General features: G+C 28.6%; 1 protein-coding gene across 3 annotated transcripts; it reads left to right on the plus strand.

Moving 5' to 3' along the window:
• The first annotated feature begins 1,573 nt into the window (after positions 1-1,573).
• LOC139491334 (uncharacterized) lies at positions 1,574-14,125 on the plus strand. 3 transcript variants are annotated; one of them, XM_071278961.1, is made up of 6 exons: positions 1,574-1,745; positions 8,554-9,699; positions 10,320-10,474; positions 11,139-11,169; positions 11,620-11,730; positions 12,576-14,125. In XM_071278961.1, exons 2-6 carry the CDS (start codon positions 9,084-9,086, stop codon positions 12,659-12,661), a joined length of 999 nt encoding a protein of 332 aa, XP_071135062.1. In that variant the 5' UTR covers positions 1,574-1,745; positions 8,554-9,083; the 3' UTR covers positions 12,662-14,125. The 3 variants fall into 3 exon arrangements, with proteins under 3 accessions (XP_071135062.1, XP_071135063.1, XP_071135065.1); XM_071278962.1 differs by having other exon boundaries at positions 1,702-1,753; XM_071278964.1 differs by lacking the exon at positions 1,574-1,745 and adding an exon at positions 4,181-4,379.
• Positions 14,126-17,216: the final 3,091 nt, after the last annotated feature.

Raw genomic sequence — 17,216 nt, forward strand, 5'->3', positions numbered from 1 at the left:
TAGTCCAAATTCTCAGTTCTACTTCAAACACAATTTTTATCAACATTCTCTAATATCTGATTGTGTTTTCTTTGAACGTCTGAGGTAAGACATTTCGGATACTAGTTTTATTATCAGATTTGAATTAATCATATGAACAATGTTAAGTCATATAACATCTTATTCATATATTAATGTTTATATTTTGAAATTTTTTGTATTCAATTAAATTTGTCATTTTCAATGTAAAATTTCATGACTATATAATGATATTAAAAATATACAGATTTTGTTAATTTGATACAATATTTTGAGTTTAAATGACATAAAGAAATTGTTTATTACACAAACTATCAATAAACTCACCATAGATACCAGGACTAAACTTTTACACTTACCCTATTCCCCAATTTATATTTTTTTATACTTGAAAAAATTACAAAAAGTTTTAAATGTACATGTAAATAAAATAACTCACCCGAGTTTTTTTATATAGATATAAATGTGAAAAGAGACATTTTTTTAAAATTATTTATTATCCTTTGTTTGTTACCTGTTGTTAAATAATTTATCTTTTATATTTTAGAAATTCTATTATTATCTTGGATTACGTTTTCAAAAAAAAACCATTGTGAAGTCGTTTTTATTTTTGAACAACGCCAACACTTCTTGTTGGTACCAAGAAACAAATCATACTAGCTGGACATATATGTTTTTGTTTTAAAGTTTCGTTTTTTTTGGCTGAAAACATATGCTACAAATAATTTAAACCAACATCAATGTCAAATCAGATTCCGATATTGCATTAGAATAAGTACAATATGTCCAGCTAAAATAAAATATTTAATTCAAAATCCCCATTTCACCTCGAAGCAGGCTTTCTAAAGGAGGGGCGAAAGATAGCAAAGGGAAAGTCAAAGTCATAGACCGAAAATAAACTGAAAACGTCATGGCTAGAAAAAAGAAAAAGACAAGCAGACACATAAAAGTACACAAGACACAACAGAGAAAACTAAAGACTAAGCAACAGGAACCCATAAAAAACTGGGGGTGATCTCATGTGCTTTGGAAGGGTAGCAGATCTTGGAAATGTTTGGCATATTAAGCATTGTTCTTTCTAGATAAAGTTATATTTGTAACTCGTATGGTACTTGTTTTAGATATGTTTAATGAACATGCTAGGGACGAATTTCTATTTTTTTTTCTTTCATTTTTACAAACCGCAAATGCTATCAACTTGAACCTCGAAACATAATTGAAGACAATTTTGACTCAGCTTATATATAAATATAATTTTTACATCTAAATAGTATTTATCATCACTAACATATACAAGATTATACATACACCTTACACTTGAGATATTGAATCTGTTTATAATACAATGTAATAACGTTTGTAGATTTGAACTTATTCATCGTATATTTTAATTGCAAATTCATTTCACATTTCAACTTAAAACAATCATTATTCAATTTATGTCACAAGTCATATATGTGTCCTAGATACTTGACAAACTAGGTTTGGAATAACCTTCCGTCTTATTGGTGATATTTATTAAGAACACATATTAACACGCATTGATCACAATATAAAATAAGTGTATTTAAATAAACAAATTTATATATAGCTATATCTTAACTGTCCAATCAAATTTCATGTTTGATTATGACGTAATAATTATAGTCACATTACTCAATTCGACAATGAATATTTTTTTACTGTCATTCGAGCATATTGGACTGTGATCTGTTTTGGAGACTAAAGTAAGAAAGTTTTGATATTTTACTTAATTATTAGATTTAAATAAATCGGAACAGTTTTCAGTCATCAAATCATCTGAAGTATATATTTTGATTTCTTTTGCTTTCAAGAATTAAGCATTTTCTAAAAATAATGACATGTGAAAATCCTAAGCGAAAAGAAAACATAGAAACAATGATTTTGAAGTCTAGTTAACAATAACATTTGATAGTGACACGTTTTTTTCTTGCGCGAAAAAAATATTGCATATTGGTCAATATCAAATACAACATGTACAAAGGAAATGATTATTTATAACATATTACAATTTTGTAGATTTGATACAAAACAGTGAGTTATTATGGTTGTAAAAAACTTGTTTATAACACAAACATTCCCACATTATTTTATTATTCCTTAATAAACCAGGAAGATCTAAATGTATATCAAATTATCAACCGAGTATTTATTCATTCATTTATAAATTTGCACAGAGATAGTTTAGTTTTAAAAATGTTATTTTCATTTGTGTGCATCTTGTTTGATTAGCTGTCTTTATTTTCATATTATAGAATTATATGGTTAGTACGAGTTACGTTTTTAAAGCATTTACGTATATCTTTAAACCATGACACAACACCTGGATCATTCCGAGAAACAAGTTATATTATCACGAAATGTGTTTTAAGTTTTAATCATTGGCGTGTTTGCTGAAGTAAAAGTATATTTTCCTTATACTCTATTTTATTCTCTTATCTTATTAATAAGTTGGGATTTTTTTCAAGTTTAGAGAAAATGTCGAAACAAAATCTCATCTATGATGAATTGGATAATAACAATAGAAAAAACCAGTCTTCACATTTGTACTTTTCTACGAAATAAAACATTTATAAAATTAATGTTGGCAGAAATTGTATAAAAATAGACTGGATGTAACAGTTTTGTATATTTGATACCTATGTGATCTAAAATGAATGGTATTATAAACAAACTTCAGAATTATATTTCCCCAAATAATTGTTTGTTAGTTACAAAAAACAAGGAAGTTTTTTTTTCTCAATGTCAATAATCAATACACTTGGGTATTTTGTATAATTCTATATATAGATAACTATGTATAGAGAAATTATATTGAATTATCTGTTTATTTATTCGCTTGCATATCAGTCTTTTTTAAATTTATTTACTAATTGATATTTTCAAATAATTTCTTTCTTTCTAAGGGTTACGTTTAAATTCCTTTTTTTAATGTTGTTACATCTACTTTTGAACAATGACACCCACTGGTTGATTCCAAGAAACAAATCAAATCTTTGTGTAATTTTCGCTTTTGATTCTGTTTATAAATGTTATGGGAATTGTTAACAACGTGGTTGAAACGTGACATAGGAATACATAATAAAAATTATTCAAATAAATAAAGTATTTCATTCAAAAAATGCATTTCATTTTGAATTACGGTTGGTGTATCAATCATGATGTATATGTGTGATTAAGGTAGCAAAGACTTCACCGCAATACAAAGATTTCATAACTCTCAAGTTTTAAAATGCTGTAACTTTCTTAATTGTTAGTATTATGCAACAATTATGTAACCAATTATAATGATATCTGTGTCTAAAATATTTTTCACCAAATTTCCAATTTCAAATGAAATTAGGTTCTCCATAGGTATTCCCAGAGGGTTGATTTTATTATATGTTGTACCTATGGCCATTATCTACAAAAGGGGGTCTCAGATTTCAGATAGAATATATAGAACAAATTTTGCACCTAATTAAACATTATCTTCTTTTATGTGGTTAGGATGTTTACACTAATTACAGATTTGTGAGAGAATGGAATCCCATAGGGACAATTTGAGACAACCTTTTGAAGCCCATGATATGTTGATTAAGATTTCGTTAAAATTTTCTGTATAGTTAAAGAGATGATAGAGCTAAATTCATTCATGTGAACTGACCGAGATTTTTCCATTTTTCTAATTACATAATAATTGATTACATAATGATTGCATAATAAAAATATTGCATTCATATAAAAGATTAATCTATTATCCTCGCTTTTATCTATCTATATATACCTCTTTTATTATTTTTTTTTATACATTCATAAGAAAGTTTATACAGCATTTTAAAGGTTAGTCATTGGGAGTAAAAAAATCTTTGTATTGTGCTACCTTAAAAGTGTACATCCAAACACTAAACATATTTAAACACTTTGTATAGTCAAGTTATATGTATTATGCATATCATGTTAATAAAACGAGACTTATATTTTTGATATAGCTGATCCATGTTTTCATTCAAGACTATTGATATGTTAATATGACTACAAACTATAGTCTTATGTATAGCACTTGAGGAAATTTCCGTTTCCGGGACAGGGAATATGATATACGAGAAAAACATATTTACAATTCTTACTCAAGTTCATGTCTTGATAGTAATTATTTGACAAACACTTTATTGCTTAATCAATGTATGTTCACAAATAATTTGTACAGAATTAAAAATTGAACTCTACAAATATATAACTATCTTACTATTTTTAGAAACGTTGTTATAGTTATTATTAGAGATAGGAAATTTCTTAATTTGAATTTCGATAGGATTTAAAATAGAAACAGAACATTCGCATTGTGACAGTCTATACAGGTATGAATCATATAAACATGAAAAGATGTGTATTACTTTTAAGTATACATGTAAATTGCACGTATGCAGGTTACTATTTTTCACTTGTGTTTTTGAATTAAAAAAGCCACGATATTATAATATTCTTTGGAGATGTGTACATGATGTGTTGTTATAATGGAGTAGGAGGAATTCCGAAATATAACTTTCCCATGTCTAAATATTCTGTATGGGCCAGCTGAAGGACGCCTCCTGGTGCGGGAGTTTCTCGCTGCATTGAAGACCCACTGGGGGTCTTCAGCTGTTGTCTGCTCTATGGTCGGATTGTTGTCTCTTTGACACATTCCCAATTTCCATTCTCAATTTTATTTTATTTTTTCGTCTGAATGAATGAAAAGGTATCGGTAAATATACTAGTATTCAGGTCAGGTAAATCTAGAAATATCAAATGTTGATCTACTACATAGAAACTCAAAGAAACACTATTTTTTAAATTATCTGGCATTATTGCACGTAAATGAAATTATAATTAAAATTTATGATTAAAATAACTAAAACAAATCTTGTTATCAGCTTAGGGAATATATTATACATGTTGTCTAAGTTTAAATGCGCGTAACCTAGTTTTGTCGTTGTGAACTGTATCATGTTAGGGGAAGGTTGTTACCTGCAAAGTATTCTAGCCCCGCCATATTCTATATGCGCCTGTCACAAGTTAGGAAATTGCTATTTAATGGTTGTAATTTTTTCTGTTTCTCATATTATTATTTTTTTGTTTATTATTTTGCAGTATAGTTGTAGTCATGGTTGGAGGTACTACGATGTACTATTGTTGTGAATGTCTGTCATTTTGATCTTTTGTGGAGATTTGCTTTAATTGCAATCATACCATCTCTTTCTATTGTATTTGATATAAACTTTTAAATCTTTGGTTAGTAAATCAAATATGAAACGCAACTGGCAATTTTCTATAGTCTTTCGTACATTGTTTATTGTCCTATAAATGGTGACGTTGTTAAATTTGATTTACGATTAATTGCAAAGTCAAACGATAGACTACTATATTTTGAAAATAATTTTAACCAACCTTTTTGTAAATTGGATTATTCAATACTGTGATTTTTTCTTCAGTCTACGAAATGTTATACATAAACTAAACAGTCATGTTTTTCTTAATGTTTAGTATGAATTGGGGACTCAGGGTGTCATTTCTATGTTATCTGGATTTTGTTGTTGTTGTCAATTTAACACTATTCTACATAAAAATATCTTTTTATTTGTGTACCGCATCATTTTGTTCACGCATCTGTCAACCGATATACTTTTTTATAATCACTGTTAATTCGTCGAAAGCCGATTTCGTTTCTCGAATTGAACGATTGTTTATTCTTATTATTTAAATTTTGATATTTGACATTTTTTATTATATTTTTTGTATATGTAAAAAGATAAAGTATTTCGACAAGTATATCTATAATTAAAAGGCAGAAATTCTTGTCTCATTTTCAGATGAATTTAAATAAAATCGAGTCAATCGTATTTTGTCTTTTCACCCAGGTATGACAGTATTTATTATGAACACAATGTATAACTATAATAACTTGATGAATATAAATGTGAAAGTTGATATAGGTATATTGAACCGACCAATATTTATAAAACTGGACGAAATGTTTGTACTGGCAGATTGTGCTATATTTGAGCAAGTAAGGTTTTCGAAATAAAGATTCTGGTACACAATTAGGATATCCCTTTTTTGTCTGTCGAAATGCATAACCAAGGATACGTGTTACCATTCTGACTGACTGAAATATATACTGATCAATTTAAATGTTATATTTCAGTTTAGATTATTTTATGTGTTCCTTTCAAATATTGATGTTATAAGATTAATACCATGCTACTTCATACAACAACAACAACAAATATGAAGCTAAGCCATCATCTGGTACAATGTAGTAGTATAGTTTTGTACGTGGCCAAACATATACATGCTAAAAATATATAGATATATGTATACATTAAGTAGGAATGTAAACACTGTGAACAATTACTTATCGATACTCTAGTACTCACTCGGGAATATATCAACAACACAGAACCACAAAAAAACGTTATTCTGTGTTTTGTTGCTCGATGGGTGAAAACCAGTCTACAAGTACCTGGGATAATGAATTACAAATGGGTGTTTTATGAAAATATTTGTATTTGATAATTTTCACAAGAAAAACCATATCAAATACTAGTATTGAATAATCGTTAAGAAAACAAGTATATTGTTTACAAAGGCATAAAAAACAGAATTTCAAAGGATGCAACGAATTTATTTTGTTAGGAGCCATTTTTTGTCAACTATTATAGGGGACAGTCGGTTTCGTATCTTTGAAAATAACATTCTTGGAGACGAGGATATTTGATCTGACGGCTTGACTAAGACGTGTTATAAGTGTTAGCCTAGGTACAGCTTGTAAATTTTCCGAGACATCTTAAATGACAATTAATCACAAGCATTCGACACAAAATGTTTTTTCATTTACTAGTATGATTAATTAGTGATGCCTTTTTAATTTTCCGATAGAAATTCTCAAGAAGATTTTATGTAAAGAAAACGGCAATATTCTAACAGGAAACCAATTATTCGAGTATCGTTTTGGTATTCAATTCTCGGATCTTTTTTATTTTGAATGCGTTTGCTAAGTGTGTTCACAAATATAGATTTAAAATATATGTTAATCGTCGAGTTTACCTCTAAAAGAATGTTTTTTGTGGATCGAATCATTAAATAGAATGACTGACCTTTGTTTAACTTTCAATGTTGACTTTCTTTTTCTTTAAATCAACCAAAGCGCACAATGCTTGCGATATCCGTCGTTACCTAAGAGGTTAAAGTTCACATGAATACGGATTCAATGATGTCAAATTATTCACTTGCAAAGTGAGTAATTCATCATTAATGTTTCTTAGCTTTTTTTGACAAAACTGAACGATACTGGCTGCTAAAAGAGAATTATTGTTTCGTTATGTCACTTTCATTAATGATTGAACAAAACAAATCATACTTTATTTTATTTTTTTCATATATGTCATAGCTTGTATTCCTTTCATCAACATTAACTGGATTGGCCACAGTTCATAGAGACTGAGAAACAAACAAATTATAGTTTTTGAACATTTTACATCTCCTGTATGCTCTTTAAAAAGGTATTGAACATAGTGTGACTACCTTTAAAACGGTTTGTGATCCCAACAGTGTCATGAATAACTTTGATAGAAGCCAAGGCTTTTTTTCCGTAATTTGTTTTCCCTTCCTTTCTACTGTTGCAACCAATCCAAACTAAGTAGTTATTCTAAGTGAGTGAAGATTTAAACGAATATGTGTAATATTGTATACAGTGTAAGTATTCGATGAAGTAATATAACTTTGTTTCAATAATATGAAATGAATTTAAATTGAAAATTCAATGTGTGTGTAATATACAATAAATTTGTATCGTTCTCTCTGTTGTCATTAATTAATAATAGTCATTGATGAAATAAAAGTTTTTAAACAAACACTTTCTGTTAGTTTTGAAGATATTTAAGGTTATATTAATCCTATACGCACTTTACTGACCACAAGCACATGAACTGTTTGCCTCAAAAGCACAGGTTTTCACACGAAAGTCTGAAGATACCAAAGGTATAATTAACCTTTTAAGTGAAAGACAAACTGTCCTGACGCGAAAATAAAACGACCAAAAGACATACATCAGTCTTCGAAGCACAATTATACATAGAAAACCAAAACTAAGCAACACGAACCCAAAAATCACACTTGTTAATGCTTTCGCAAGATTTTATGTAGATTTTGCTCTACATGAATACAAAAACGCATCATAAAAAAAGAACAACAGTAGTTTACCAAAAGTTAACTCGATTAAGAAGACAAATCAGGGTACCAAAGTATCAAAATCAAGTGAACCCCTACAGACGTGAGACCGGGTACAATAAACTAGATGGAAACAGCTCATGGTACTAGTTACTGCAGGAATTACTCGTTATATTCGATAACGCAAAAGAAAAAGTTATATTCATTTTTTTTTTTCATTTATATTTTCTTACGTCTTGATACTAACAAGTATTGTTATACCATATATATTTTCATTGTTGATGTTCTAAAATTGAATTAAAATAATGTTATCATTTTGTTTTGTAGATATTACTATTCAATGGTCATGCATTCTATACAGTTTAAACCAGTTCGATACCAAGATGGAAATATGCATTGTACTTTAAAATTGAGAAGCTTCGTGTAGCCTCTGTTTCGAAATTTGAAATCCCATGATCGGCACGAAGTGATATAGAAAACATATTTTTTTTTTAAATATAGAACTAACTTGTATACAATATTAACTAGTAGTTAAACAAATCAATTCATATGATTATAACACATAAAATGGGCGTATTAACTCAACAGCATGAAAATTACTGGATTATCAAGTCTTCTAAACTGATTTTGATGTGCAAAGAACAACATAAGAAAGTTAACGCCACAGGAAAACACAGATATTTATTTTTCAAAACATCATTTCATGCATGCAACGACATAGGAATGCTTGATGACCAAATACGAGATTAGTCTATTCGAATATTAATATCATTTTTTGTCATTTTTCAAATTCGATTTGACATATTTGGCACTACAAAAACAGTGTTATAGTTTTGCGATCAGAAGTTGGTCAAAATATGGCTTTGAATACTCTAAATACATTTAACGCGACTACAAAACTGGCATCATATGCGAATTGGAAAGGACCCCATTTTCCAATTATCATGACAGGAAAGGGATTTAGCTACAGTGGACAGGATTTCATCGTTGAATGCGATTGTTGTAAAGCTAAAGTGGATATGAAAACTGAAGACATAATTTCATTATCAGATGGTCATGCAGTAAGTTGTAGAATAAGTCAACATTTGCGAACGAAGAAAGCAAATCCTATTGTAGGGCAAGGGATTCCTTTTTCTCAACAAATGCATTGTGATCAATTCACATACGAGCTTTTGTTGTATCCGTCCTTAGCTTCAATTATGCTAGCACCAAGCGATGAGTGTCCATGCAAAGTATGTTGCCGTGGAAACCATATACCTTCCACTCTGTTTCCCTTTAGGCCCAACGATATGTATGGCTATCCAAGGATCTTCGGAACAAATCTTATAAATTCCATAAAGCAAAGATTAGAGGAGCACAATGGTCCAATACATCCACAGTTAACAGATGTAGAAGAACGCCAAAAAACGTTTGCATTGTCCGAGATGGATGAAAATATTGAAACTTTGGCTGAAGCGGGGTTTTACTATGCGGGTAAACATGTTTATTGTTTTTTCTTGAATTAAGTAGTGTTGCATGATAAATCACTGAACACATTCAATGATATACTTATAAGGTAAGGTTTAAGAATTTGTGTCAGATGTTTGGACTCTATGGTTTTTCTCAATCAGTCAAGGATGAAATATTTTACACCATAACACCTATTTTTTATAGACTTCATTAACTCACAAAAGTTCATTTACCAAAATTTAAGCTGATTTTAGACTTCTTGTATTTCGATTTAAATAAAAGATTAAATATCTCCTAAAGGAGCTTCAAAACCTATCAATATTTAAAACTCTTTTTGTTCAACTTATGCTCTTCCGACTTATAGTATCAAATTTAAATTCTCGATTTTCTTTATTTCACTTAAGTACATCCTTAACCCTACCCTAGGTAAAAACTTGTTTCAAATCAGGAAAATCTTAAATCTTTTTAACTGACAGTTGTCTTCCATGGTAGAAGAAACAATATATTAACTTTTAATCTTGTGACACATGTGAGTGATATTAGTAAAACCTTTGTAATAAAAAAAAACACAGTTAAGACTTGTAAATCCACATAATATTGTATTTATTTATATCGATATCATTTTAAATATTATTTCTTTATAGTTCAAAGAAAGGAAATCGTATGCTTTTACTGTGACGGTAGTCTTCGTAAAGAGGTACTTACAACGAACCCATGGAAAGAACATGGTCGATGGTTCCCAGTCTGCCCTCACGTTATGAAAACAAAGGGAGAGTCATATGTACATGATATAATGATTGTAAGTTAATATTTCTTAAAAACTATGTGTATTTCCAAAAAATACAAGAAATGTATTCTATTGTTCAAATAAAAAATAAATACCTCATAAATGAAAATATATAGTTCCACTGAAGAACTAACCTTAAAAAGTTTGTAAATTTGATAAACGACATTAAACCGAATAAATTTAAAAAGCATTTAATTTGTCGAAGAAATTCCTAAAGTTTTGTTTAGTTGCTTTAAAAATTCACACATTTTTCAAAACAATATATCACTAGGAAAGGATGCATTCAGCCTATGTAGCATTTGTATAACATGTTTAAACTAAACAATGATAAAGATGAGTTAATCTAAGTGTATATTTCAACCAGTTTTTGTTCTAAGAGTCTTCTTAATACAAAACGTTCATCTGCCATAACATCAAATCACCTGGTTACTCTAATGAGTATTTTTTTCTGTTATGCCCGAATTTCTGTTCTCTTGCTTTGAATATTTCACTAACCCTAAGAAAAAGCGAAACTTTAACTTAATGTTACTTATTGTTTTTGAGTATTGACATGAATCCATATTATGCATGTTGTGAAAAACTTATTGCCTATTTTATAATACAGTTTTTGTATATTGATATGTTTAAAAATGCGACGCTTTTTACCACAAAAAAATAATTTCTCTGTCTTTTTCAGAACACTAAAGCACTGAAGACACACCTTAAAGGTTTGTATGATAGATTGTATTACAAACTTTTGCTTTTTACATTTTCCAACAAAGATTGATAGAGGGAAGGCAGTGGATTTCTAAACTTTAGTCGTAATGCTATCACAACTGTAGATAAGGACATTAAACATGTATCAAGTATGTTAAATATTAAAACAATAATTTTCATCACCTTTATTCGCCAAAGAGAAGTATGCTCTTCTGCTTTATCGATTTTGTCAATCTAATGGAAATATAAACAACTGTCATTCGTGTGGGATGTTTATCTAGATGTAAAAACAGACGTAATCTTCTATTTTGTTTGGAAATGCCTGAACCACGTCAAGAATGTGATAGTTGTTTTTTCACTTGTCCCATTTATTTGTAACTTTAGATCTTATATAAAAAATATTAATCGACCATTTTTTAATCTTGATTCAAGTTTAGTAATTTGGTTTATACTTTTTACAGGTTTAAACAGACCTAAAAATATGCAACTGCCTATAGTACTAGATGCTATTAACGAAGGATATCCTAGATGTATAATTCGGCAAACGATTCAAGGTTTCTTTTGTGAATATGGTAAGTGAAATAATATGAGGGTACCAATAGGGGTTTTCAGAATAGTGAATAAAAGGGGAGATATAAAGAATAGGTAAACATTTACCCAAGAAACAAAAAATTCAGAATAATTGCATGTTAAGTGCCAGTCTGCCTAAGAATCAGGCAGTGGATTAAAACATGATAAAAATACCCACCCTATTTGACATTGATTTCAGTTCATAATATGTAGTTATGCACTAAAATAACATTTATTTCCATTTTCTGTTCTGGTAATAGAAGACACAATTTGGTTGAAATGCACTAGAAATTAACAAAAAAAGGGGAGATAACTCTGTTATTCGCTATCATTCTAACCAATTTTCTAACTAAGTTATTTGATATTACCAGACACACACAAACAAAAGACCAATTATTTTTAACTCCGGAAGATGGTTAGTATCAAATAGCATGATTAGCTCGGTGGGTTTTTTCTAATCATGTTTTAATTTTTACCTAAATTGCCTGATTCTTACAAAGACTGGCACTTAAGATAAAAAGAAAAGATAACAAAGGGCATAACATATAAATGATAGAGAAAATGGATGAAAACAATGAATACAGAAATAAAAGATCCCCTGTCGATATTTTACATAATAAACTTTACAATAAATATTTTTAAGTAAGGTTTAATGATTTGTTGATTAAATGTCAGTTACTTTATCAAGAGTGAAAAAATCTAATCATCTGTTTTAATAAGAACATTATCTGCAATATTTTAATATAGATTATAAGTAATGAGTATGATACTTTTACTCTTATTTTAATATTTAACTAAACAACTGTAATTAAATAAAGACGTTTTTATTATGATATTCTTCTTGCAGGAAGCTTTCCAACTCGTGAAGAATTTTTCAGTTGCATCGAGAGCATTAAACAATGGAAGACTTTTGTAAACGTACCTTGTGTCTAATTGTTCTCATATAGGCCATGATAAGAGTTGTTTATCAAGATCATTGTGCATGCATAGCCATAAAAGGCTTTCATAAACTAGTGCTTTGTGTACACAGAAAGTGTCTCTAAGAAATTTAGAGAAACACTAGTTATATGATATGGGTGCTTTAACAGAGCACAAGTCAAACGTACTGACTATTCTTGTAAAAGGGTTTTTGACTGTACAAAATATGTGTATTATGAAAATGGGACATTGGATGTTTGCTGAACATAACAAAAAGTATATAATTAAAACTTGTCTACCTCGACCTAACAGTTGGAATTGGTAGAATAAAACTAAGTTAATATATAATTTGTAAGATATTGTGTATCTGCTTATACTACGTTTGTCTACATCGATTTGACGTTAAGGTTTGATAGAATATGATACAGATATTTTAATTATCATATTTTGATTAAAATGCATACATTGTTGATAAATGAGCAATCCGTAGTACTTTGGTTAATGATGTGTTAACCAAATTAATATAAATGTAGTTATGTAAACCTGTACTTAGTTAATACAATATATATTATAATGTATGAGTGCAATGTACTTTTAATTTAACATAACAAATCAACAAAGACCGTTAATCCGTGTTTTGTTGTGAAAGCCTGGGATTTGCTCATCGTACCCAAATGAAATTCAATTTGAAAATGTCCAAACAGTATACCATTTAAATAATACTCTCCTAATAATTTGGTTTGAATAATGGAAAATAAATACCAACCACATTATCAAACTAGAGACTCTAAAGAGTATGTGTCACTCACTGTGCATATAAAACAAAGATAGACAAGAATAGATTTCATGACAAGTTCTAAGGTTAGGTGATGATGATTTGTGTGTAGATCTTACTTCATTGAAGCTTCTTGTTGTTATCTTTATCTATAATTAACTAGACCAGGTAATTTCAAAGGAAATATTTTTTGTTAAAGATGAAAAATATTGTGAACAAAATGTGAAAAAAAATATTATGAAGGGCAATTACATATAAAGGGGTCAAATGACAATTTTTGTCCCTTTACTTATTTGAAGATCTTAATGTGTTGATCAATTTTGTTATTTACGTTGTATCTCTATCTATTTTAATATTCAAGATTATAACCAGAAACTGCAAAAAATCCTTTAAACTACCGATGCATGGGCAGCAACTCAACAACGGGTTGTCTGATGTGTCTGTAAATCTCAGGTTATACATATCTTGACCTTATGACAATTTTTACCGCATGTCAGATTTGGGTCCGATGAGCTAAAAGGTAACACTCATCAACTTATATCGAATATCCGATTACTGTACTGTTTTGTATGCCTAACTGAATGTCCACAGCAAATGCAATATTTTTTTAATTGCTGCAGATTTGACAGAAATATATATTAATCATTTCTAATGATATTTCACTTGGACTTTAATATCAAATAAAGTAAAATAACAAAAATAAAGAATTCCGAGGACAAGTCAAAACAGAACGTAACTTATAAAAGGGCAAAATCAAATGCCCGAACACATCAAACGAATTATACAGATTATCAAAATAAAGTTTCAAATATCATTGATTGTGTTATGGCAACACTGAATAAAAGTAAGAAATGTTTGGGTTTTTCATAATTGATAATTAATTACTATTATTTTTGTTTCATATTCTTTAACAATAGCATTAGCATAACTTATATTATTGTAGTGTAATAATCATTTTATTATCATTTCTAGTAATTATTAATGTTTTTCATTTTCTATATTTTATTGCATTGATAGTTTTGTTTCACGGGATTTGTTCGTTACTTTTAATTGTTAGTATAATATGTGCATGTATGAATCTATGCTTATTTATTTGCTTTAATCAAGTTTGTTTATTTATTTGCTTTAACCAAGTTTGTTTATTTATTTGCTTTAACCAATTTTGTTTATTTATTTTCTTTAACAAAGTTTGTTTATTTATTTGCTTTAACCAAGTTTGTTTATTTATTTGCTTTAACCAAGTTTGTTTATTTATTTGCTTGAACCAAGTTTGTTTATTTATTTGCTTTAACAAAGTCTGTTTATTTATTTGCTTTAACCAAGTTTGTTTATTTATTTGCTTTAACAAAGTCTGTTTATTTATTTGCTTTAACCAAGTTTGTTTATGTATTAACTTTAACAAAGTTTGTTTATTTATTTGCTTTAACCAAGTTTGTTTATGTATTAACTTTAACAAAGTCTGTTTATTTATTTGCTTTAACCATGTTTGTTTATTTATTTTTTGTTTATTTGTTTGCTTTAACCAAGTTTGTTTATTTATTTGCTTTAACAAAGTCTGTTTATGTATTAACTTTAACAAAGTTTGTTTATTTATTTGCTTTAACCAAGTTTGTTTATGTATTAACTTTAACAAAGTTTGTTTATTTATTTGCTTTAACCAAGTTTGTTTATGTATTTGCTTTAACAAAGTGTGTTTATTTATTTGCTTTAACCAAGTTTGTTTATTTATTTGCTTTAACAAAGTTTGTTTGACTTTTGGAGTCTGTATTACGATCATTGTTGCCAATCAATATCATTTTTTTCTTAATATACTTTTGGATATCAATGGTAGAGCTGATGTTACTGTTATATGTCATTTTTAATGGGTTATATAAGATATTCGTCTAATTTGCATCATTCAATATTTGTTCATACCGATTAAAATGCATGCAAATACGTTATAAGGGTTTTGTTATGCTGTTAGCTCGTGAGTAAGTATTTCTCATTTGCGGGATGTTTTATCTTGAATTGAGGTATAACTTCATGCCACGTCAAGCCTTTTACTGGGATTTAATTGCGTGGCGGGTTATTTAACAGTGTGCACCACAATGTTTATGTTATTTCGAATAGACAGAAAAAATGTTACAGTCATTTGTTATAATTTTATTCTAAATTCCATTTTAAACCGACGAAAACCATGAAAAAACGTTGATGACGTCACGGTCACATGACTAAATTATGTATATGGGCTGATAACAAAATAACGTCAGCCAATCAGAAGACGCGTTACATCCAAAATCAAATTATTAACACATTTCAGCTGTTATTCTAAAACTCGTTGATTTATTATTGTTTTAGTTGATATCAACTCTGTCCTATGCTTTAGCTCTTACATATCTATACAGATGAACTATATCATACTATGCATTTATTTTACTTGAATTTTATAATGTATATATGTTTTCTTAAAGTAGTCACTGCATGCACTAAACGAAGAGGAATTCAAAAATAAGTAAGGAAATTTAAACTAAAAAAATATAAGTTATCAGCATCACAAATGTTTTATCAACTCGGTTTTTCATTTCCGTAAACTTGCTTTGATATGTAGTGAACAATATGTTTAAGTTCTATGTCATAGGGAAATAGTATTCACGCATTTGACAAAACTTGTATTCTTCGTCATTTTTTCGTTTGATTATGTTACTGTGTATATTTGAACCTTTTGATAGGGTTAATCATTTGAATATCAACAAACTTTTCTAATTTTTTATTCTTAAATATAGCTCAATTACACATAGTTCCTCGGCGTAAGTAACATCAAAAGTCCCATACGTGTCTGCAAATTATTTGCTGGTCTGGAAAGCTATGAAAATAAATAACCTAACATAAGACAGGATGCAATTGAATATTCTGAAAAACAAAATGCAGATTTTTTTTTTTTTATTATTTTTTACATTTTTTAAATGTTTAACTTTGCAACAAACGTGTGTGTATTTAATCTTTGTCTTAAATATAAAACAAAAGCAAAAAAAAATTAACTTACATTAATACTGTAATTGTCAAGGAGAAACCGATTAAGTTGCAGAGAATAATCGACAGATTGGTTAAATTTATCCTACAATTTTGAAAGGACAATAAATAACGAATCACAAGGTTATGTTGATAAACTTTGACACGACTTCTAACAAATAAATACATCATAGATACCAGGACTAAATCTAGTATATACGCCAGACGTATGCAATAATTATAATTCATAATAACAAAATGTTGGATCAGTAGGAAAAGTGTTATGAATGAATAAATCATATCAAATTCATTAATTTTGTAAGCTGACACATGCATAAAGATTAATTTTAAGGATATTTGACTTTATATCAAGTTTTTATTTCAATTAATAGTTAAAACAACCATGAAAATTTCAATCGACCAGTATTTACATCTTAGTAGAGTTTGTGATCTTGACAATAAGTTCAAGAAAAATTTAAAAAGTCCTCTTTATGTTTCATGTTATATATTGATTCCACCCGTTGATTGATTGGTGTTGCTGTACGCCGAATCAGCACATAAAGACTATGTAAAAAGTTTGGAGGAACCAGTATTCATAACCTGGTCAATATGTCTCAAACGATTAACAAGTGCCAGAAAGATTGATTACGTATTTTTTTTGTGTGCAGAGTTAACGTAAAAATTCGAGTTTATTTTTTTTAAGTGTTTTCGAGTATTATATGGTGTACATTATGGAATGGAATGTAAATGTTATTTGGACAATTTTTTTCACAAATAACTTTGTTTGTATTTAGTATTTTTTTTTTT

The sequence above is a fragment of the Mytilus edulis genome, chromosome 10, assembly GCF_963676685.1.
Source record: "Mytilus edulis chromosome 10, xbMytEdul2.2, whole genome shotgun sequence".
In the NCBI taxonomy this organism is placed as follows: domain Eukaryota; kingdom Metazoa; phylum Mollusca; class Bivalvia; order Mytilida; family Mytilidae; genus Mytilus; species Mytilus edulis.

What these genes read in the sequence shown, in the direction of transcription:
- LOC139491334 (XM_071278961.1), top strand. Translation starts at nt 9,084, where the DNA reads ATGGCTTTGAATACTCTAAATACATTTAACGCGACTACAAAACTGGCA. An exon ending in ATGTACATGATATAATGATT is followed by an intron (nt 10,475 to 11,138) that starts GTAAGTTAATAT and finishes TGTCTTTTTCAG; the next exon opens with AACACTAAAGCACTGAAGAC. An exon ending in ACTGAAGACACACCTTAAAG is followed by an intron (nt 11,170 to 11,619) that starts GTTTGTATGATA and finishes TACTTTTTACAG; the next exon opens with GTTTAAACAGACCTAAAAAT.